The sequence below is a fragment of the Pelodiscus sinensis genome, chromosome 19, assembly GCF_049634645.1.
Source record: "Pelodiscus sinensis isolate JC-2024 chromosome 19, ASM4963464v1, whole genome shotgun sequence".
NCBI lineage: Eukaryota > Metazoa > Chordata > Testudines > Trionychidae > Pelodiscus > Pelodiscus sinensis.
Window position 1 is genome coordinate 30,291,161 of NC_134729.1, and position 24,240 is coordinate 30,315,400.

General features: G+C 45.8%; 1 protein-coding gene across 4 annotated transcripts in view; it reads left to right on the top strand.

The window, feature by feature from the left end:
* ELAVL1 (ELAV like RNA binding protein 1) overlaps positions 1-24,240 on the top strand; it is a 132,285-nt gene that overhangs the window by 75,219 nt on the left and 32,826 nt on the right. For all 4 annotated transcript variants that reach the window (XR_012896753.1, XR_012896752.1, XM_006122441.4 and 1 more), the window contains 3 exons: positions 994-1,177; positions 20,107-20,210; positions 21,888-22,041. Coding sequence is in view for 2 of the 4 variants with exons in the window: in XM_006122441.4 (XP_006122503.1) it covers positions 1,006-1,177; positions 20,107-20,210; positions 21,888-22,041 (430 nt within the window). In the remaining 2 variants the exon portion in view is untranslated. The remainder of the gene's footprint in view (positions 1-993; positions 1,178-20,106; positions 20,211-21,887; positions 22,042-24,240) is intronic.

Sequence of the window (24,240 nt, forward strand, 5' to 3'; positions counted from 1 at the left end):
TAATTTGTATGGAATACATGATTAATCAATAAGGGTTGCTCTGCAAAGCCACAGCAGGGCTAGTTCCAGGAGCTGACTCAAGCCAGGATTGAGCAGTCCTGTCTTGTGCTGGCTTTGGGAGCCACCCACGCTGCAGCTCTGCATTTAAATGTTGTAAAAGAGCCTCCGGGGAGGGGTTTGGAGAGGCAGGCAGCACCGCAGGGATGGTGCTGGGGGGAACTGGCTTTTAAGCCGGTTTTAAGCAAGAAGTCAATATTCCAGTTGACTACTCACCAACATTCCTAGTTCTTATTAAAACTTAATTTGCCTCTTTTGTGTATGTATAATGAATTATTAAAGCTTTCATATAGAACTGGCAGCATGTGATCACAACGCCTTTGCCACATTCTTTATAAAGGCTGGGCAGTGCATAAGACATAGGTTTGTAAGGATTAACTTGTAGTTAAGGCACTGGACTTAGAACTGGCTTCTATTTCAATCTCTGCCACAGATTTCCTATGTTACATTGGTGTAGGTGGAGCTTGGTCCTGCCTTGAGGGTGGGGGGCTGGACTCGATGACCTCTTGAGGTCCCTTCCAGTCCTATTATTCTATGATTCTATGAGTCTATTATGCATATGAGCAATAGGTTGAACTAAGATTACAGAGGCAACAGCAGCTCTCTTTAACATAGTTTTGTATATGTGATTATGTATACGTTGAAATACACATAAAATGTATTTTCACCTCTGGGTGGTCCTCCCCCATTTATTGATGTGAACATCTGGGGGGGTTTCAGAAGTTCAGATGTGTTGGTTTAAGATGATGAAACCATGGATTTTTTTGAAAAACACTGGAGTTCTCATTAAAAAATAAAGATAACATAAGAGTTTTGAAATAGCTACTTGTTTTCATCTTCCTAAAATAAAAAGCTTTCAATAGAATACAGACAGAGAAAATTCAGCTTATTTTAAAATGAAGGTATAGAACTTATTTGATTTTTTTCTCTTTGCAGATATTTTATAAAATGTCTAATGGTTATGAAGATCACATGGCTGAAGATTGCAGGGATGATATTGGTAGAACAAATTTAATTGTGAACTACCTCCCTCAAAACATGACGCAGGATGAGTTACGGAGTCTATTTAGCAGTATTGGCGAAGTTGAATCTGCTAAACTTATTCGGGACAAAGTTGCAGGTATACTCTAGTCTGTAAGGAATTTTTGCTTGGTGGTGGACTGCTTGTTCAAACCTTTGATTTAAATGAAATTAAAGTAGATAATTTAAATCCTGTATTTTCTACAGCTAACAAGAATTAACAAAACTAGTTAAGATGAAGAAATGATGTATTACGAAGTCAAGATGATTCGTAAATTGAGTGGCTAAATTCATCTTTGATTAGGCGGTGCAACTCATTAACTTAATTCAGATCTTTTGTGAACAAGTCTGTTCAATGAATAAATTCTTCTGCAGTGTTAACTTGGCCTTATGGGATTAACTGTGCAAACAATTTTCAAAACAGGGAAATATGACATGTGCAATGTGCCTGATGAATTGTTGCAGGAGAAAATCTTACCTTAAGAATTTTCTTATTTGAGTGCTTTATTTTGTATATTTAACATTGCTCTACTGCTAATTCCATTGTAACTTCCTAAGCTGTTTAAGTAAGAAGGCAGGATGGGGCTGAGGGGAAAGTAGTAAACACAGACCTGCTTAATCTTGTGGAATTTGATGGTTCTTTGAAGTTCATCAAATGTTATCAGAGTTAAACTTTCTTGATATCTATTCCACCTTATTAGCTTACAAGCAGAGCTTTTATCAGTTTGTTTGTGTGGAAATAATAGTCATTGGAGGTATAAAGGTGCTGTATTTTTTTGAAATACTAAACAGCTTTCTATATTTACAAATTCGGCCCATCCTAGTTCAAAATCTTGAGGTTTACAATCTCCTTCAGTAGGTGAGGGTCCTAAATTCCTGTTACCAAGTAGGTGTCCAGCAAATTGCCTGTAGATGCATGTTTGCCTGCAACCATTTCTACTTGTGCACAAGCTCACAGCCTAGTGGAATTTTCTATTGCACTTGGTGAGCTATAGATTTCAAAGATTCTTCTTCACTTATTCAAAATTAGCAAAGGTTCATTAAGAACTATTTATATGTCAATTCTGAAGCTTCAGAATTCAATGGCTGAGCAATTCTCATGAATAAAAACGATTTTTTTAACAGAATGTCAGGTTTTTTAGAGACAAAGCATGTAAAATGTGCAAAAGGTGAATATTCGAAAACATGCCTGTTATAACAAGGTGATAGCAGTGAAAATGGTTTTTACAATTTTAAGTGTAACTGACATCTAGAATCACTTCTGATCCTTGTCTTAATTTTTTTTTTTAAGAATTTTTCAGTACTCCTTTTTAGTTGATAGCCATACAAAAAGTTCCTTCAGCTTGAAGATGTATATGTGGCTATATGGGTAATATGAGCAGAAATAGTTCATAAAGGGTTTACACAGAAGCTTGACAATGGAGGGAAGGAGAAGAACCGTAGTAGTTATCCATCCAGTCCATTGCCCAGTCAGGGCAGACCTGAACCTGACACACATCATCAGTTACTTTTTTCAAACTAGTTTTAAATGCACTAAATCTAGGCCTAGAGGCATTCCACCACATTTTCAATGAATCTGCTTTGCAATCTTATACATTAACTGTTAGGACTGTTTTTCTTGATAATCATCATTGTTCTGTTCCTTAATTTTATCCCATTACTCCCAGCAAGAAACATTTATTAACCATGGGAGATGGAGAGCCAAGAATGAGGTCTGGGCCAACTGAATACCAAGCCTAGCCAAACACTTCATTCAGATGCTAGGGAGGAGGAATTGAAGGAGGAGGAATTGAACTCTAATTTTCCCTTTAGATCCAGCCAACGGACTTAATCTTTTGACTCCTAAGCATCCAAGTTAATCTTGTAGAGCTTTCCATTCTTTCTCTTTCCTTTGTCGACTTTTATTCTTCTGGCAGAGAAGAGACTTTTCATTCTCCTCTCTTTTTCATTCCCTACCACTGATCCCATTCTGGAGAATCTAGTGTGGAGTGTCTGTTCTACACCTTCGTCTGGCTTGTATTTTTTTGGATCATTCTTTGCTATGAACACAGTCCAGTACTTGACTGTTTCATTACTTTTCTAAGTAGTTCCAGGATGCAATTTGTGAGTAGCAGCGCAGACATTGGCACTTATATGCATACTTGTGAAGACAGTATTGTGTTGGTTAACATTTGGAAGATGATCTTTGCTCATTCTGATGGTATTTTATTTGACAAAATCTTGGTTTTTGCAGAAATGATGACATGAACCTTCTTATAAGGGAAAACTACTTACTTAGTGAGTGTGTTTTTTCAGTTCTTGGTAATTCCTGTCCATCTTTTTATTTCTTAATCCTTCAGATATTTGAAAATGGCCTCAGTATGAATCCCTTCTTAGTTGCTGCTTGAACTATGAGATTTAGTTACTCGAATCTTATCTCATAAATTAATCCCTCTGACCACTTTTGTTGCTGTAAGCTGTATTCCACTGCTTCATTATGTCTCTGGTAATATAAAATCACACCTGGAAAATATATTCTGTGCTAGACAAATGATCTGACTAGAAAGAGCTATTACATACCTAACTTCATATATATAATTATTTTAGCATACTCTGGTCTGCATAACACAGGCTGAAGAACATGGTAATTCCTGTGTTGAAGAAAATTATTTGTTTCTACTCTATAAGTCAGTAGTCCCCAAAACAGTGCCCGCGGGCGCCATGGTGCCTGCCGGGGCATTTATGTATGTCCACCGAAACATCTGGGCTGGCACCACCCCCAGTGCGCGGCACATGAGCGGTGCCAGCCCTGGGCTCAGGACGCATGGGCGGCCCCTACCCACGGTGCAGCACATGTGCAGTGCTGGCCCTGGGCACACGATGCATGGGTGGCTACTGGCCCCGGTGCAGGGTGTGTGTAGGCAGCCCCTGCTCCGGGCACGTGGCACATGTACGGTGCCAGCTCTGAGCTCAGAGCATGTGGGTGGCCCCTACCCCCAGCGTGTGGCACATGCGTGGCCCCACCCCCCGGATGCCTGGCGTGTGAGCGGCCCCGCCTCTGGATGCCTGGCAGCCACGAAAGATTGGGGACCACTGATATAAGTGAACATTTTTAAGGCCCAGTAACTTGTAATTGAGTTAAATATGAAGCCTCTTTATTTAGATTCAAGTGATTAATTTATCTCTTCCCTAATAAATTACTTTCTGTAAGAAAAAGTCTCACCTACAGTTAAAATTTTTCTAGTTTTTAATTCATAGACATTGCATCTACTAGATTAGTTCCCCAGTGTCCATACTTTCTGCCTGAGAGCTGCTATAGACCAGGTTGACAACCTATGGCACATGTGCCATAAGTGGCATGCGTGCTGATTTTCAACAGCACGTGGGGCAGTAGTTCAGCCCCTTCCCTCCTCCTTCATGCAGCTGCTGGAGCACCCACCCTTTTCCCCAGCAGCAGGCTAGGCTGTGGTGAGAGGCAGCATCTTTGTGTGACTGAGGCTCCTCAGCAGCACTGCTGGGGCCGGTCCCGCATGGCAGCGCCACCTCTGGGGCTGGCCTGGGACAGACAGCCTGGTCACCACAGCGGTGTCTCTGGGGCCAGCCCGGGACCGTGTGGCCATGGCAGCAGGGGCTCTAGGGCTGGCCTGGGACCGTTTGGCCACAGCAGTTGCTACAAGGGGGCGTGAAGCCAGGTAAGCATCCCCTGTGATGCCCAAATCCCCACAGGCCAATCCCTCTCTCTCTCACTCCCCTCTCCCCTGCCGAGACCCCGCACCCCCAGCTTGCTCTGACACCCTATCTTGTTCCTGTACTCTCCCTCCTAGAAAGACACCTACCCCCATTCTTTCCCTGCACTCTCCCCCCAGCCTGGCCTGACACCCAATTGCATACTTTGGGTGAATGTGCCCTGCTGCTGCATCCAGGGCTGGCCCAAGGCATTCTGGTGCCTCGGGCACAGGTGTGCGGCGCTGCCCCCGGGCGCACGGCGCATACGTGGGCCCGCCCATGGGGAGCGGGCCCACTCCCTTAGGGTGCGCAGGCCTGCCCCTGGGGCGCATGGTGCAAACGCGGCCCAGTCCGGCCCAGCTGTTGCTGCTGATGCGCGCGCTGGGCCATGTAGGGTCCCATGGCCGTGGGGGAAAGGGCGTTGCTGGCCAGTGCTGCGGTGGGGATGCTGGCGGGCCAGCACTGCGGGAGCCAGATGCACCCCATCAGTTGGCGCCCTGGGCAGCTGCCCGGCTCGCCCATGCCTCCGTCTGGCTCTGGCTGCATCCACTGTTGCTCCTGCACGTTGCTTCCTGGCCCCCCACACACTGCACCCTTCCTCGCTCCTGCACCCTCCACCTACCCAGATGCCCTACTCCCGGCCTGTTTCTGCACTCTAATTCCCACCCAGACATCACAATCTTTCCTCTGTGCACCCCATCTTCCTCCCAGATCCTGCACCCCCATCCTTATCCCATTCACTGGCAGCCCTGTCTTGCATACTCCCTCCATTTTTGCCTCTGCCCCATAGCCTAAGGGGGTCCATAAAATCCAATAACTCCAGCATCCCAGAAGAGTAAATCTGGCCTATGGGAAACCCTGAACCTCAGTCATCCCTGTCCCTTTCCCTCACCTCATGAGGCTGGAGCACCAGATGAGTGAGGTGTGTCAGCTGAGGGCCACGTCAGTGAGGGTTGGGGGGTTTTTGGAGGAATTTTTTTTGCTTCTCACTTGTGTGGTCCCCAACTGATTTTTCTGTAGGTCAGTGACCCCGACCCAAAAAAGGTTTCCCACCCTTGGCATAAAGAAAACATTGAAACATTTTATGTTTGACATAATATTTTACTTTTATTTTAAATAAAGTTTGATAAGCTAACATGAGAGAGTTAAATCTGTTTAATTTAAATTAAACTGTTCTCGCTAGCTGCAGCTGTTTCAGAAAATATGGTCACTGTACTCAGCCTGCTCCTGCTCTCTTCTCTCTCTCTCTCTCTCTGTCTCCCCTTTTCCCCCGGCAGACAGATCCGTGTATAAGTTAAATCTTGGCACGCCACCTACGACAGGTTGCCAACCCCTGTTATAGACTATGATCAAGACCTTAAACTTTTTTGGTTATCTAAATTGAACTTCTTAGCTTTTTCATTATGATATAAAATGAAATGAGAAACTTGAGATGTTTCCTTGAATCACACTCATAGCTTTTCTCTGAAATCTCCAGTTTTTTCAGCCTCCTTTTGAAGTATAAGCAACAGAAGTGGATGCAGTATTCCAGTAGTAGTCTTGCCAGTGCTCTATGAGCAAGTAATGCTGTCTGCCTATTCTTAATAGATCGCTACATACATCCTAGGATCTTATCTTTTTGGCTATAGCTTCCCTTTCATGTTCTCATGGTTTGCTACAGTGACCCTAAGTATTTGAGAGTTTCTGGTTTCCAGAACAGCTGCCCATCCTGTAAATAACTGGGTTCATTTCTGTGGTTTTACTCCTAGATCTGCGGTCTTGCACTGGCACTATTGAAATTCTGATTTCCACATAATTTACAAAGCTATTTGTATCAGAGGGGTAGCCGTGTTAGTCTGAATCTGCAAAAGCAACAAGGAGTCCTGTGGCACCTTAGACTGACAAGTTTATTGGAGTATAAGCTTTCGTGGGCAAAGACCCACTTAGACATGCATCTGACTAAGTGGGTCTTTGTCCATGTGAGCTTATGCTCCAATAAACATGTTAGCTTTATAAGGTCCTGTGGCACCTTATAGACTATCTAGATTACTTTGTAAGTTGCTTAGTAACCTATCAGTATTTCAGTCATTTGCAAACTTTATTTGCAAAGATTCTGTTTTCTTCCAGGTAATCAATTTAAAAAAAAATGGCATTAGGTTGAGAGACTAGGTAGTAACCTTCCAGAGAAACGCTCATCTCAAACTATGGGGCATGCCTCCCAGAAGAGGATCAGGAATGCATCAAAGGAGATGTCAGCTCTGTGCGGGGGGGAATGGGGTGACCATCAGGCTGGAGGGCTCCAAGACAATGATAGAAAGGAAATGTATTAGCTCTAAATTAAAGAGGTCCTAGTTCCCAGGGTAGACTAAGGAGCGTTGATCCAGAACCAGTAAGAACTGCTAATATCAATCAGAGCAATCAGGCCAATTAAAACACTTGGAATCAATTGGGAGGCTTGGAGACTCAGCTGAGTCAAATTAATCAGAACACCCAGGAGCCAATTAAGAACCAATTGTTTAAAAGGACTTCCCTTTTGTTAGCTCTGTGGGAGGAAGGAGCTGATGAGGGAACCTGTTGTGGAGAGTCTGGGAGGAGACAGTGCAAACTGGTACCAGGAGGAAGAATCAGCAGAAAGGAAGGTGCTGGGGAATGCTATGGGTAAGTGGCCCAGAGATTCATGACTGTCATGCAGCTGGTTACCAGAGACATGACAGACAGCTGCTATCCCAGGGTCCCTGGGCTGCAATCCATAGTAGAGGGTGGACCCAGGTTTCTCCTGCCTCTCCCCTCCCCCCTGCCTCTCCATTTCAGCATGGGAAAAAGATTGGGTCTTTTCAAGTGATTGCTCATGTCCGTTCCATGTAGGTGTGCACGTGCTATGTGCACGCGTTGTCAGAATATTTTCCCTTAGCAGTATCCGTTGAGTCAACAGGGGAGTCCCCTGGAGTGGCGCTGCTATCCTGGCTAATCTAGACCCTTGCTGGCCCCTCAGTTCCTTCTTAACACTCATGACAGTTGTTGGAATGTGCTTTGTTCTGCAAACGCCTCTTAGCAGTTCTTCCTTGCTGTTCAGTTCCTTGCTAAAGTTTTCATAGTTCATTGTTTATCTAGTAGTTAATAGTCATTAGCAGTTGTTAAATGTAGCACTTAGCAAGTAGTGCTTAGCCTTGAGGCTCACTTCACGTCCCAGGTGCATCCAGCAGGGCGTGCCTAGGCTCCAAGGTTTCAAGCCTTGTGAGAAATAGCAGAAGCCCATGTCCTGTGGGAACCTCCATAGAGCCTGAAGTACCTCAGTAAAGCCCACTTGTCTGAGGCTTGTAAGATATCTAAAGGCATGAAACAATGCACTAAACAGGAAAGGGGGTGTCAGGAAAGATTATCCTCATGGAGGCAGCCTTGGGCCCAGCACCGGCAACCTAGAACATACCGGCTCCAGTGCAGGAGGCACCTAGCCACTCGTGTCCCTCTCTGGCACTGTGCAGGGCTTGGCACCAGTCTTAGGCTTTGTCTACACTGTGCTGGTTTTGCTCAAGAAATATGCAAATGAGGCTGTGTGGAATATTGCCACGCCTCATTTGCATAATTGAGCGGCCGCTTTTTGCGCAAGAAGCTTTTGCACAAAAAGGAGCCGTCTACACAGCTCCTTCTGGTGCAAAAACCTCCTCTTGTGCAAGAGTCGTTTTTCTGCCTTTTTTCCGGAAAAACGGCTCTTGCGCAAGAGGAGGTTTTTGCACAAGGAGCCGTGTATGCAATAGAGTGCCACACCAAGAAACAATGCCAAAAAGATGGACCTCCTAGGCAGAAAGACCTATGCCTTGAGAGGCTTATAACTCCACATAGAGTACCAGCAGGTCCTACTGAGTCACTAGGCATATAATACATGGGCTGCTATTGATAAGTTTGCCAAGCTACTCGCCAGGGACTCCTAATCTAAGTTTAGGTCCCTTTTAGAGGAGAGCAGGATAATTTCCCGAGCTGCTGTACAAGCTGCCCTAGATACTGCGGATGCAGCGGCCCACACCATGGCCATGGAACTGGTCTTGCACCACAGCTCGTGGCTGCAGGGATCTGGAATTCCTCCTGAGCTCCAGGTTGCTATTCAGGACCTCCCCTTCAAAGTCGCTGTTCTCTAAACAGACGGCTCAGCATCTGCATGGCCTTACAGATACTTGGGCCACTCTAAAGTCCCTGGGATTCACACCCTGGCTCTCCAGAGACATTCCCTCCTGGGTAGGAACCGGTTTACAGCCCTCCCCTTTGGCCTTTCTGTAGTCCCTCAGATGTTCACAAAATATACGGCCCTAGTTGCTGCCATCCTGAGAAATTGGGGCATACAAGTGTTCCCTTACTGGGACAACTGGGTTGTCCAGGCCCCTCCTTGGACCAGGTGCTGGCTCACATTGCCCTAGTATGAAAACTCTTCTAGGAATGGGGTCTTCTACTGAACATGGCCAAGCCTACCCTGGTCCCCACTCAGCTCATAAGAGTTTGTGGCGCCCGACTGGACTCCACGTCGTCCATGGCCTCCGTGCCCACATCACGTTTTCTGGCTATCAGAAAAGCTGTCATGGCCACATGGGCATTCCCAATGACCATGGCTAGGAACTACATGCACCTTCTGGGACTTATGGCTACCTGCACTTATATGATCCAGCACTCCAAGCTTCATATGTGCCCGCTACAGTTGTGGCTGACATGAATTCACAACCTGTCTTTGAGTGGTGATGATTGGGGACCACTTGCAGCTTACTCCTCCCCTTGCAGCTTACTCCACTAGAGCCCAGTCCTTCCCTTCCTTTCTCTCCTCTCGCATGTACAGTTAGAAATACGGAGTATGGAATGGTTTTAAATATGTAAACGAAAGCCATCAGAGTGTTTCCCTCAATGTCTGGTGATCATCTTGTGTAACCTCCTTTTTCCTCCCCGGGTTACTCGGGATCAGGTCACACTCACAGGTGTGCAGGGGCACCTGATGGTTGTGACATAAAAGGAGATCCTGAGTACCCCAGTGGTGGTGATGTTTGGGGAAAACCTATCTACCCCCTTGCTGCAGTCCCTTGCTTATAAAGAATGTACAATGGCGGTGCCTCCACCTGGCTAGCCTTGTACACACTTATTGGTGTGCCTTGAGAGCCTCCAGGAATATACTAATTCCAGCTGTAATCTGAATCTAATTCCAGAACAACTACAAATCATGTACATCTAATAGATTACATTAAAACAATCTTTACTTAACTTAAATAAACAAGGTTTAACAGATTAACAATGAATAACATTAACAAAGTGCTCAACAATAATTGGAATTTATATATCTAGCATTTGCACTGCTAATATTGATCACACCCCAGAGTGTGCACACCCCTGGACTCAGAGTCCCAGACTCTTGCTTGCATGGGCGCACTTGAAGAACTGCAGCTGTAGTGGAGATTCTCTGTAGGCAGTGTGTAAGAGGGTCCAAGCTAGGCAGCAGCTCTGTCCCAGGCAGCACTTTCCCAAAAAGGCTCAATTACTTAGTCTCATGCTGTGCCTATCAGAAGCAGCCTGCTAGATCCCAGTTCCAAAGGCCTCTAGTCTCAGTCTGTAGCTGCACTCCTGGATTGGATCAAAAACCTCCACAGAAGCCTGGCTCCCCTTTTGTTCCAAAATCCAAGGGCAGAGTCCCAGACTGCTAGGCCTCTCTTCTCATACACGTGGAGAGACTCTAGCTCTCCACACAAGAGTCAGTTCCTTCCTGTTTTTCCCAAGGACTCATGGGAATTATAGTCTGCAAGGCTGGATTGCATCACACAGGGTCTTCCCAGAAAATAAGCAGAGGCACTTTTAGTAAGAGGACTACACCTGTAAACAGTCTCTTTTCTCCTTTTAAGTCTAAGCAGTGGTTAGTGTTAGACATGTGACCACCTGAACTGGTAGCGTCCAACCAGGTAATTTTCTATGGAAGGGGAAAATGTAGAAACAAAGAATTCCTGCCAAAAAGGAGGGCTATTTAAGATGCAGAGTTTTCAGGCTGTTGGTCTTTGGATGGTATGATACACCACAGGGGATAATGAGATACTTCCAGGGGAAAAAAGATCTTCCCTGTCTTGGAGATTTAGCTGGAAGAACAGTTTTAGGGTAAGTTTGCAATAAGCTTTAATGTGTTAAAACTAATTATGCATTTTCTGTTTTAAACTTGTAATTCACATTGCTCTTTTTTCACTTACAACCACTTAAATCCTACTGTTTGTACTTAGTAAATAAAAGTGATTTTATTATCAAGCCCAAGGTAAATAATTATCTGGGGGAGCAGTGTGTACGTTCTCCTTTCGTTGATAAAGAGGGCTTGACTAGATAATTTATTTGGGGTTCTGATCCTCTTTGGGGAGGGTGTTTCCTGGATCTGTGCCCAAAACTGCTTTCTCCTCAGACCTGAAGAGGTCCAGTGTCTGTATTGCTCGTTGGATTGGGGGGGTGAGGAGAGGCAGGGAGGGAGTGATGATCTTGGTTGGTTGGGGGAGACCAAGAGAACTGGCCCAGCAGGAAAGGGTGGGTGAAAAGCCCCAGAGAGCAAGGAGGCAAGTGTCAGTGTATTTATCAGCATACCAGGAAGCAGCACCAAGGGGTCTTCTGTGACCACTCCCCATTACTGTCCCGAAGAAGACAGTCTGTGCTTGTGCAGCAGGTGAACATGGAACAAGTGGTTATAATCCTACACTTCTTCTTCGAGTGGTCCCTGTGGGTGCTCCACTCTAGGTGTTGGGCTCGTCCCGGTGCCGCTGATCGGAGGCTTTTCGTAGCTGTAGTCGGCCGAACCGCGCATGCATGGCAGGTCCCGCGCAGTTTCTTCAGTCACACGGTCCGGCCCCTCCGCCAGTTCCTTTCAACTGTCCTTGACTGCTGATGGAGATCAGAGTCTCTCCTCAGAATCAGCTTCTTTCTATCGAGAAGTTAAAAATTTTCATTAGTTTTCCTCAGGTTTTACTTCCTTCGTTTGTTAGTTATTGTAAAAAAAAAAAAAAATTATTATAAAATAAATTTATACAGTTGAACTTTGACATAGTTAGTGCTTTGTTTTTACTAGTTCGTTTTACTGTTGGAACCCAGTTAATTCAAAATGCCTGGTTCACCGGGGTTTAAGAAATGTTCTTTATGTAAAGACCCCATGCCAGCGTCCGACGGCCACAACGCATGCATACGTTGCTTGGGGGAGTCCCATGCGCCGAGCAAATGTGCCCACTGTTCCAAGTTAACGGCTAGGGCACGTAGAGACAGGGACATGAGGCTGAAGCTCATCCTATTTGATAAGGCTCTTCAGCCTTCTGAAACGCCTCAAGGAGATCCCCCTATGGAGCGCAAAAGGAGGTCTTCGCCGTTGACAGGGTCGACTCAGAAGAAGGGGAAGAAAGCCTCCCTGGCGCGTTCCCTGGCCGCGGCCCCTCTATCTAAACACAGTGAGGGTGACCAACCGGGTACCTCCAGAACGGGTTGTCAACCCGCAAAACAAAAACCGGAGAGGCATAAGTCGGTGGCGCCCTCCTCTTCTGTACTGGTGCAGTCAACCGCTGTTAAGGCTACAGGGAAGAAAGCGGCACCACGGGCTCATGGGCGGCTGCCTATGAAGGTGCCTGATCCAAGAGCCTCGGCACCGACGTTGCAACGGCACGGGAAACACAACACGGCACCGCAGCCGGCATTTCCTCATCTTCTCCGGACGAGGCTGTATTTCAAGGAAACATTTCACCCCCGGATGACGGTCGAGAATTTCAGGACCTTTTTAAACGGGTGGCGCAGACACAAAATGATCAGATGGCGGACGTACCGGCCAAACGATACAGATTGCTGTCTCGGGTGTAAATTTTTCAGCAGTCAAGAGCAGCACTTCCGATTGACGAGGCCATTCTCGAACCAGCCTCGGAGATCTGGCACACCCCGGCTTCTGCCCCACCTACATCAAAACGGGCGGAAAAGAGATATTTCGTCCCTTCCAAGGGTTTGGAATTTCTTTTTACTCACCCTCAGCCGAATTCCCTAGTAGTAGATGCAGCCCTTAATCGTGCCAAAAATCCGCAGTTAAAAAATGCAGCAGCGGAAAAAGAGGCCAAAAAACTGGACATCTTCGGGAGGAAAGTTTATTCTTCGTCTACCCTCCTTCTTTGCATCGCCAGTTACGCGGCGGGTCCAACCACGGGTTCGATAATATTGCCAAGTTGGCAGGGCTTGCCCAGAACGCCTCCGAAGAGGATAAGGCCATACTCCGCACCGTCGTACAGGAAGGGGTATGCTTGCTGTAGGGCTAGTCTACACATAGCCATGGATGTTGCGGATACTGCCACAAGATCGGTAGCCACCACGATATCCATGCGCAGAGCATCGTGGTTGGCTGCCGGCAAAAGGGCATACTTACCTCTAAACAGGTTTCAAGCGATACAAGACCTAGTAAAGGTCCTCGGCATCACTCCAACTGTGTCCGTCCATACATGTCTTCGTCTTCTAGGCCACATGGCATCCACCACCTTCGTGGTCCCTCATGCAAGACTTTACTTCAGAAATCTTCAACATTGGTTACGGAGAGTATACTTTCCACAGAAGCACAACATTCACAAGACGGTCGCTGTGCCACCTCATGTCCGCGATTCCTTACATTGGTGGAAACGCTCAGAAAATCTCCTTTCCGGAGTCCCATTCCGTCGTCCTCAACCCTCTGTGCTTATAACAGATGCATCTCTCATAGGCTGGGGTGCGCATATGGACAACGATCGCGTTCAGGGCAAATGGTCCTCCACAGAACAGACCTATCACATCAATCTCTTGGAGTTGCGTGCCATTTTCCTAGCATGCAAGCATTTTCTCCCACGCATACGGCACACCACCATGAGGGTATTCACAGACAATGTGGCAGCGATGTACTATGTGAACCGACAGGGAGGCGCCAGATCTCGTTCCCTCTGTGCAGAAGCAATATGGTTGTGGAACTGGTGCATAAAGAATGACATAACCATCACAGCGTCGTACTTACCTGGCATCAGCAATGTCATTGCAGACTCGTTGAGCAGACAATTCCCGGTAGATCACGAATGGGAGATAAGAACAGACGTTCTGTATTACACCTTCCGCAGGTGGGGCATGCCGAGGGTAGACCTCTTTGCCACAGCGCACAATGCCAAGTGTCCCCAGTTCTGTTCCAGAGCGGGGATGGGAAGCAGATCTCTGGGCGACACTCTTTTGACCACTTGGCACAGATCGCTCCTTTACGCATTCCCCCCGACAGTCCTAGTCGCGAGAACTCTCGAAAAAATAATGCTCGAACAGGCGACAGTCATTCTGATAGCTCCGGCATGGCTGAGGCAGTTGTGGTACCCACTCTTGCACAGGTTGTCGATATGCCCACCATGGCCACTCCCTCTTCACCCAGACCTGTTATCACAGCAGAATGGAGCTCTCCTGCATCCCAGACTCGATTCACTTCACCTCACAGCGTGGCTGATAACTGGCTCAAACATGACGAGCACCTTTGCTCACAACGAGTCAAGACTATTCTGATGAGCAGCAGGAAAGCTTCTGCTCGGAAAACTTACCTGGCGAAATGGCGCAGGTTTGCTCAATGGTGCCGAACTCGAAACGTGCAACCCCTTATTTCTCCTCTGCAGCAGATCCTGGATTATGTCCTCCAGCTTCACGATTCCGGTCTCTCCATGTCTACCCTGAAAGTTCATTTAGCAGCGATCAGTGCTTTTCATGAACCACTGCAAGGTTACTCGATTTTTTTTTTTCCCCATCAAATCACAAAAAGATTTTTAAAAGGTCTGATGAACCTACACCCACCTCACAGACCCCCTTCACTAGCCTGGAGCCTGGATTTGGTCCTACGCACGATCATGCATCCCCCCTTTGAACCGTTGGCATCGATATCGCTGCGAATGTTAACAATGAAAGTTGTATTTCTACTGGCTATCACCTCGGCACGCAGAGTTAGCGAGCTAGGAGCATTAATGGCAAGTCCTCCCTACACATCCTTTTCAAAGGACACAGTGACATTGCGCCTACATCCGGCGTTCATCCCCATGGTCAATACCTCTTTTCATATCAACGAACCTATAGTTTTAACCGCCTTTTATCCCGGGCCACATGCTTCTCCATCAGAGGCCTTGTTTCACATGCTCGACGTGCGACGAGCACTCGCTTTTTACATAGAAAGAACTCGCTCATGGAGACATATGGACAGGCTACTTGTGTCCATAGCACAGCGTTCCAAAGGCAATCCTCTTTCCAGGCAACGGATAGCTAGGCTTATTACTGATTGCATCACGATGTGTCATTCACTGAAAGGAAGGGCTCTCGCCTCTCAACCTATCGTTCATTCCGCTAGAGCGGTGGCCACCTCCACCGCCTTTGCCCGAGGCATCGCTCTCAGCGACATTTGCCGGGCAGCCACTTGGTCCTCTAGCACGTCTTTCGTTCATTATTATGCTATAGTACGGCGCTGGGCCCTGGACGCAGCAGTAGCCTCCGCAGTTCTAGCATCTACAGATAATCATTGACCCGGTATGCATCTTGACTACTGCTATGTTGTCACCTAGAGTGGAGCACCCACGGGGACCACTCGAAGAAGGGGAAGTTACTCACCTGGTGTAGTAACGATTGTTCTTCGAGATGTGTCCCCGTGGGTGCTCCACGTCCTGCCCTCCTCCCCGCTCTGGGTCTGTCTCCTTGTCTCGTTACAGATTCCGGACGGTGACATGAACTGGCAGAGGGGCCGGACCGCGGGACTGAAGAAACCGTGCGGGACCTGCCACGCATGCGCGGTCCGGCGCCGACTACAGCTATGAAAAGCCTCCGATCAGCGGCGCCGGGACAAGCCCGACACCTAGAGTGGAGCACCCATGGGGACACATCTCGAAGAATGATCGTTACTACGCCAGGTGAGTAACTTCCCCTTATCCACAGGCTGACCTTACTCTGGCTGGCATCTCTCTGCTGAAGATTAACAGGGTTCAGCTTCTGCAAGAGACGCTTATGCAGCCACACTCCATGCCACTTTGGTTCTTGGAGGACCGTATGAGGAATGGTTTGAGTGAGTGTAGTAACATGGTGATGGGGAAATGGCAATGAAACTTGCCATTGTAGACAAGGCCTCTGTGTATTGCTAGGTGTTTTGTAGGATGAAGACCTTATTTGTAAGCTCTGAAGCAGCAATTTGTCTACAAACCCTGAAGCCGTGTGTTAATTTGTTCTGGGGCTTCTACTCTTTGAATTGGTGACACAAACTGTGAAAGTTTCAGAGCAGGAGAACTTTACCTATTTTTCCAGGTCTGTTTCACTGCATAGCTGGGATTGTATACATTTATTTAAAATACCCATAACCAGTGTTTTCTCTAAGGTGTGCACCTACATGGCTGCGCACAAAATATTCTAAGTCTTCCCACGTCCTTCCCATAGCTGCACAGCAGCCCTCATCTTCCTGCTAGACCTGGAAGATAAGTGGCATGACTGCTCCCATGATTGGCGCCGTGTTGAGGGGCAGGTGCTCTGGTGGTAAGAGCCGTGTTGGGGGGTTGGTGACTGCCACCAGGGCTAAGGCCTTGTTGGGAGGTGGCACAAGAGCTAATAGTAATCGAGCTGTTCAAATGCAAGTGGTAGTCCATACTTGGTATAACACTGCATCTTTATAGCACGCCTTGGACTAACACACTATTCAATCCAGAATAGTAGACATTATTATTATTTAAAAACTCTGTTTATAGAAATGTGATTTGTCTGGCTTAGGGTTATTTGGCTTTGTTACTGGCCCCTGCTGAAGGAAGGGTAGCAGATGATGTGAGCTAATGATATAATGTGGTATAAGTTCTACAGTATATCAACATACTCATAATTTTGCACTACTGGTGTTCTGTGTGTGGGGCAATGGTAAACAAAATGTCTCATGGGGCCCACATAGAACCTTAGTGGATTGCATGTGGCCCTTTGGCCACAGGTTGCCCTTGGATCACAGGCTGCCCAGCTGGTTTCCTGTGTGTGGAAAAATGATGAAAGGGCCATTTTAGTTGGGAGATGTAGCAGATTTATTAGAAGTTGGAAGCATTTGATCTTTAGTGATTGAGTGAGGTGTGAAATTTACAATGGTGCTTTTGGCACACATTGTGCCATGTTGCGCTGGTGCATCTTTTAAATGCAATGAGCAGTCCTGTGGCGCCTTAGAGACTAACAAATATATCCTGGAAAAAAAAACCAACAACAAATGGTCTGGTAGCACTTTATAGACTATCAAAACATGTAGATGGTATCATGAGCTTTCGTGGGCACAGCTCACTTCTTCAGATAACTGATCAAGTAAAATCCACTTGATCAGATGAGGTTGAAGTGGTTTTTACCCACAAAAGCTCATGATATAATCTCTAAGGTGCCACAGGACTGCTCATTTTCAAAGTTACGCCTACCCTTTTTATGTAGATCTTTTCTGATCTTTTTATGTAATATGTTTTGTCATTTTCCAATGTGTACAACTTCATTAATATCACAGCATATTGTACATATATTAAATATTCCCATATAATAAGTTATTCCAAGTACTCTACATAATCACTGAATCATTGCAGCCCTCGAGATTCCTTCGATATTGCTGTAGCTAGTCTCATACATGTACAGATGTATGGGTACTTTTGAGAGGATTAATGTGTAAGAGTCTACTGCTATTATCCATGGATTGTCCAGAGCAGATACTAGAAAGATGTCATTCTTTAAGTGTATTCAACTTTGAAATATTAGACAGTTTAATTTTTCTTTAGTACATAGGTCATGGAGGGTCAGGTCTCACCTTGGGACATCCCTCTTGTCTGGGGAGAACTACTCTGAAACCGGTCTGTGTACCAAAAATGGCTATGATTCAGAAGAAGGTCCTCTGGAGCAACTTGCTCAGCCATGTTTTCTCCCATAGTGACCTCAAACCAAATGGTTTCCACCAAAGCAGAGCTTACAGACTATCAGATAAAATAATACAATCTCTTCCCCGGAGTCCTTAATCGCATAGAATCATAGAGTAGGAAGAGACCTCAGGAGGTCGAGTCCAACTCCCTGCTAAAAGCAGGATCAATCCCAGCTAAGTCATCCCAGCCAAGGCTTTGTCAAGTCACAGCTTAAAAATCTGGAAGGATGGAGAGTCCACCACTGCCCTAGGTAACCCATTCCAATGCTTCACCCCCATCCTGCCAAGTGAAATAGTATTTTCTAATATCCAACATAGACCTCCATCATGGCAGCTTGAGATCATTGCCCCTCATCCTATCATCTGTCACCACTGAGAGCAGCCTCTTTCCATCTACTTTGGAACCCTCCTTCAGGTAGTTAAAGGCTGCTATCAAATCCCTCCTCACTCTTCTCTAGATTAAATAAGCCCAAATCCTTTAGCTTCTCCTCCTAAGTCATATGCTCCAGCCCTCTAATAATTTTTATTGCCATCCGCTGAAATCTTGCCCGTATGCCCACATACTTTCTGTAATGGGGGGAATGGCAGAATTGGATCCAATACTCTGGATGTGGCCTCACCAGTGCTGAATAAGGGGAATAATCACTTCTCTCAATCTGCTGGCAATGCTCCTACTAATGCACCCCAATATGCCGTTAGCCTTCTTGGCTACAATACACACTCTTGACTCATATCCAACTTCTCAACCACTGTAATCCCCAGGTCCTTTTCTCCCCAACTACTGCTTAGCCACTCAGTCCTCAACCTGTAGCAGTGCTTCGGATTCTTCTGTTCCAAGAGCAGGACTCTGCATTTCTCCTTATGGAACCTCATCAGATTTCTTTTGGCCCAACCCTCCAATTTGTCTAGGTCACTCTGGACCCTGTTCCTACCCTCCAACGTATCTACCTCTTCCCCTAGCTTAGTGTCATTTGCGAACTTGCTGCGAACCATCCCCTCATCCAGATCACTAATAAAGATGTTTATCAAAACCTGCCCCAGAACCAATCCCTGGGGCACTCTTGGTACCGACCGCCAACCAGATCTTCGTGCCGTTGGTTGCTGCCCATAGTCCATTTATTCAATCCATGCTATTTTAACTTTATGGCAAGAATGCTATGAGAGACCATATCAAAAGCTTTTCTCAAGTCAAGATATATCACATCCACTGCCTTTCCCATGTCCACAGAGCCAGTTACTTCGTCATAGAAGGCAGTCAGGTCGGTCAGGCATGACTTGCCGTTTTTGAATCCATGTTGGCTATTTCTGATCACCTTACCCTCTTCCAAGTATTCTGTGAAGCCGGGAGATAAATAATCTGAGAAAAGGATGGGGGAGCTTTTCTTGAAGGAGAGTCAGTGTATTGAGGTGAGATTATTTGAGATCCTTTAAATGTGCATAATCTTGTGGCAGTGCCTAACCAGAAGGCAAAAGGCACCCTGAAATGGGCTTAGTATTTGGTACCTCAGCTGGGGCTGACATTTGGAGAAGGAATGTTTGAGAATTCATCTCTTCAAATTAACTGTATCAGGCCTGGTCTAGACTGCCTTATTTATCTACAATCTAAGAATCGGGGATGTTCCTCCTGTCTGTGATGATTTAAAGGTGAAATTTTATTCTCAAACAATTTATGGGATATGAAGAATAATTTAAGAAAAGGATGGACATGAATATCCATCCAGAAGGGGGGTGGGTGTGGGTGTAAAAGAGATGGCATGAATCACCTGGACCGAAGCTTTTCTCCAGTCTTACATACAGAGCATGACATATTTAACAAAATAAGAATGGTATGAAAGATAGGAGGGGAAAAAACCCTTTTCTCTACTCTACCACCAGGGATGGAGGATTGAGTTGTGTCAGTAGCAGATAAACTGATAATCTTAGGACTTTTGTGGTGCACAGTGATTTGCCAAACTTTCGTACTTGCCACTGTCTCTTTTTTTCAAGCTTTGTATGTTTATATACTTGGGTCATTTGTTTTTGCATGGATTTTAATTGTTCTCAGATTAGTACTATATAGAATGAGGGGGGAAGAGAAGATCAGAAATGAAAGCAGAAAATGTTGCATGTCTAAATCTGCCCTAAGTGACAAAATAGTTGCTGATTTGTGATCACAGAAGTCACAGGGTACCTGAGTCATTGTTTCAGACTTGAATGTCTTGTTGAGGCTCCCATTTGCCACCTGGGGTGAAATAGCCTCAAGGACAGACAAGTGTCTGAAGTGGCAAATGGATGTGTATGGTTTGTGGCAGGCCTGAGTTACTTAACTTGTGATTGTGGGAATAAGTTTTTGTATGTTTTAGATGAAGTTTTATCTAAAGACTTGATTTATTACATATATTTAACTTAATTGCAACAGTGACCCCTTTCTTTTCTTTGGGATTAATATAAAATGTTCTTTCATGCAGGACACAGCTTAGGTTATGGTTTTGTGAACTACGTGAGTGCTAAAGATGCTGAAAGAGCAATAAACACGTTGAATGGCCTGAGACTTCAGTCAAAAACAATTAAGGTAACAAGCTTAATATTATAAAAGTGCAGCTTATACATAAAGAACAGTTAACTGGAACTCTGTCTTCTAAAACTTTAATGCATTTTTCTAGTAGGCCTGCTGATGGAGGGTGGGGGTTCAAATCTCTACCTGGGACGATCTAGGTGGCACTGAGGGCCAGTGGCCCTGCCCTTCCCAGGAGCACAGAGCTTGTTCGTGACTTTGCCCAAGGGCCTGGCAAGTCTGTCAGCTTTTCTGGTTGTGTCTGTAATTCCTTTTAGACCTCCTTATCTGCCCTGTAAAATTAAAAGTTCAAGTATGAATCCTGTTGATTTAATATCTTGTATAACTTAAAGCAGTGCTTCTTTTGACACAAGAAAATATTTGAAAAGCTTGACTGGTGAGAAATTATTTTGAAAATATTTAATTAGTGTTTTGTTCTTTCATTACGGTATTAAAATTGCTTTGAGAGCATTTGGACTAATTTTCATAAATGTTGGTAACTAGCAGCTGCCACTGAAGTGTGGATTGCTGAGTTTTCAGCCCTTTTTCTTCTCTAAGATTCCGAAGTGTCTGTTTTTTAATATCACTCTTAAAGCATAATGGGGTCAGCCCATGTAGGTGGCTCAAAGTGGCCATTTGTTTTATAAATGTATTTGTGAATTATATTGGTAACTTACATTGAAAAAAGTTCTTATAAGCCTGTGACTTTTTAGGTTCCATGCTCAGATGAGTATTTAATTTTGTCATTTGCTCTTCTTGAATTAATGTTGTGCTTCAGTGAGCACCAGAAACCGAGAACAGTGTATATAAGGGAACAGTGTAGTGGAATGAGCTGTCAAACACCTCAGCTTCTGTAATAGCTTTATTTCAAAGATTCTCTTTCTCTCTCTCTCTCTCCTTCCCTCCATTTTTAGAGCACCCATCACTATAGTATCTAGGTGCCAATTTACATACTCCTGGTGTACATAATTACTGGCAGGTCATGGGTTCTATCCCAATGCCACATATGACGACTGTGGTGTCTGTGCACAGTAGGTAAGATTATTCCAGATTGTTGCCTGGCTTTTGGATTGAACTCATGTAAATCTCAGGTACTCAGTGAGCTCTGCCTTAAAACAAGGGAGACGTGCACAATGTATGAATATCATTGTCCTGAAAAGGACAAATTGTCAGCTCTGTTGAAATGTTTGCTTGTAACTCTTTCTGAAGTAGAAGGCTAGAAAAGAGGCTAAAAGCTGTACTTTCGCTAGTGAACTGTTGCTAACTCAGATGCTGAAAGCCTGTACAGATGTCATGAGTTCTTCAACTGATAAGTTCTGTGCTTGAATATAGCTACTGGTTCTTTGAAATTATTAGGAAATAATAGATACCATGCATAAAGCAAAAGTTACTTCAGGGGCTGCTCAGTGTATCGTGTCAGTTGGTAGGCTCAATGCTAGGCTTTTTATTGGCTCATCCGAGTAATGCTGCCACTTTGTTTCATTGTCAGTAGAGTCCAATAGTGAAGAGGATTGTGTATCATTTTTTAATCAGACACAAAAACCATTTTTCTCTCTTACTTTTCATTTGCTGGGAATCTTCTTCCTTTTATGAAACTATCATAGCCCAAATTGCAAAGGAAAGATTTTAGATGGGTGTCTTACTACACAGCAAATCATTCATGTAATTTCATACCATAAAATAATTCTTTTGAAGGTGTCATATGCTCGTCCAAGTTCTGAAGTTATTAAAGATGCTAACTTGTATATTAGTGGACTACCAAGGACAATGACGCAAAAAGATGTAGAAGATATGTTTTCACGGTTTGGCCGCATCATCAACTCACGCGTACTTGTGGATCAAACAACAGGTATTCACAATAATGTTAACTATTAAAAATGTGACAATATAGGACACCTACAAATATTAATTCAAAGATTACTGGTGCTTAAAATTAACTTTAAAATTTCCTGGTAATTTTTTATACATATTCAGAAATTAGTTATTGAATTTGGTATTGATCACTACATCTACAGAAGTATAGAACTAGAATGGCAAACATCCCTGTTTTGGATCCTTTTCTGAAACACATGATTTAGAGTACATTTTATAGACTATGCTCTGTAAATTGAGAGAGGTTACAACAAATCCTGTGTTTTTAATACCAATCGGATCATAGGTCTGCCAAATTCTATATCTTTATCCACCAATTGGCCACGACTGGGTGCTTAACATAGAATAATACGCTATCTGATTATGCAGTATGTTATCATTGTAGGGGATCCGTTTGCAACCTGAAGCAGGAGATTTTATTAGTCTCCTTGTGAAAAGTTAAAGGTATGACACAGTGTAGAGGCGGGGAACCTTTTTTGGGTTGGGGACCCCTGACCGACAAAAGAAAAAATCAGTTGGGGGCTGCGCACAAGTGAGAAGCAACAACAAAAAAGGTGGCTCCTGACGGAGAAGGAAAAAGATACTCCCCACATTCCCCTTCCACATCAAAGCCTAGGGGGGCCCAGTCTAGTAGATCTTGTGTGTTCCAGCCCCACAAAGTGGCAACAGCCCCACGATGTAGCAGCAGGGGGGCTGGAGCACCAGTGCAGACTCCGCAGTGTGGGGGGTGGGAGATCCTGAGCCTTGGGACTTGGATCCAGGCAAGCCCAGGGTTGCATCTGGGCCTAAGGTTCCCTGCTCCTGGTTTAGAGGGTATAAGTTTGGCATACAGGATTCCTGAGTTGTATTCCCAGCTCTGCAACAGAGGTTGGGCATGTTGCGTCACCTCTCTACCTCTTTTGGACAGAGGGAGATTGTCAGCTGTGGCAGGCAATAGGGTTCACTCTAAGCTGTGAGCCTGCATTGGCCACGCACAACAAATTTCACGCCTGTCCATCTTGCCTGCCAAGCTGCATAGCAGCGCTCACCACCACTCATTTTCCTGCTGGACCAGAAGGTGAGTGGTGATGGGGGGGGTTCTGGTGGGGCTGCGTGGCAGTGGACAGGTACCCTGCCCCCCTTTGCTCAGGCTGGAGCCGTGGTACAGTGAGGCTGTCCCTGTTGGGGCAGCCTCACTGGTCCTGATTCCAGCTACGGTGGGCGGGACGCTGCAGCCCAGCTGGCGGGGCCACGTGGTGGGTGGCTGCTGCGCAGGCGGCCCTGCCCAGAGCCCCATAGCGGGCAGCCCTGGCCAGGGCCAGAGCCACCTCATGGCGGGCAGCAGCAGCAGTTCTGCAAGGGCTGAACCTGTTGTGTGGACCCCCCCCCCCCCCCAAAAAAAAAGCCTAATCCCCCAGCTTCAGCACTGACCAGGTGGGTGGCTGCTACCCTGCAGTCCTGTCCCCCTTATCCCAAGAGCTGCCGGCTAGCAGCACTGAGCAGCGCAGCCCTAGCTTCTCCCTTGCCCACCAGTTGAGGGAGTCAGGCAGCCCAGCCCCAGCCCTTCCTCCCATAAAGAGCTGTGGGCTGGCCAGGGGTCAGGCAGCCCAGCCCTGCTTCCCCCACAGTGAGCAGCTTCTGGGGGAGGATGGGCAGCCCTGTCCTGGGCCACCCCCTGCAAGGAACTGCTGAAGGAATAGGCAGCCCAGATTAGGTCAGCGAGGAGCTGCCACCTCCCCAACCTCTGAGCCCCCACATCTTGAGTACCCCCTTCCCTGAATCCTGCATCCCCTGGCCTGAGTCCCCCTCTCCCATTCCTCCCATTCCCTGCCCTGATTCCTGTACCACAGGATCATGCACCTTGTTAATTATCCTTTGATGTAATATTGTTTCTTAGAAACAAAATTTTATATTATATATCTAACTGGTTGGTGCCACGGTGGCGCACATCCGAGCAAGCTCACATTGATCTCAATTTTGTTGCACAAGACAAAACTCACTCCATTCATGGATGGGAAATCCTAGAGGGAGCACTGACAGGCAACTCATCTAAGAGAATGAAAACTCCAATTTCAACCCAAGAACATCAGATTTGGCCATCTAGTTTCTTAAATTTATAAATCAGCATGATCTGTAAATCTGGACCCCAGCTGCTGCACAAGGCAAAACAAGAAAGCACTTTTCACAGGTAGATATT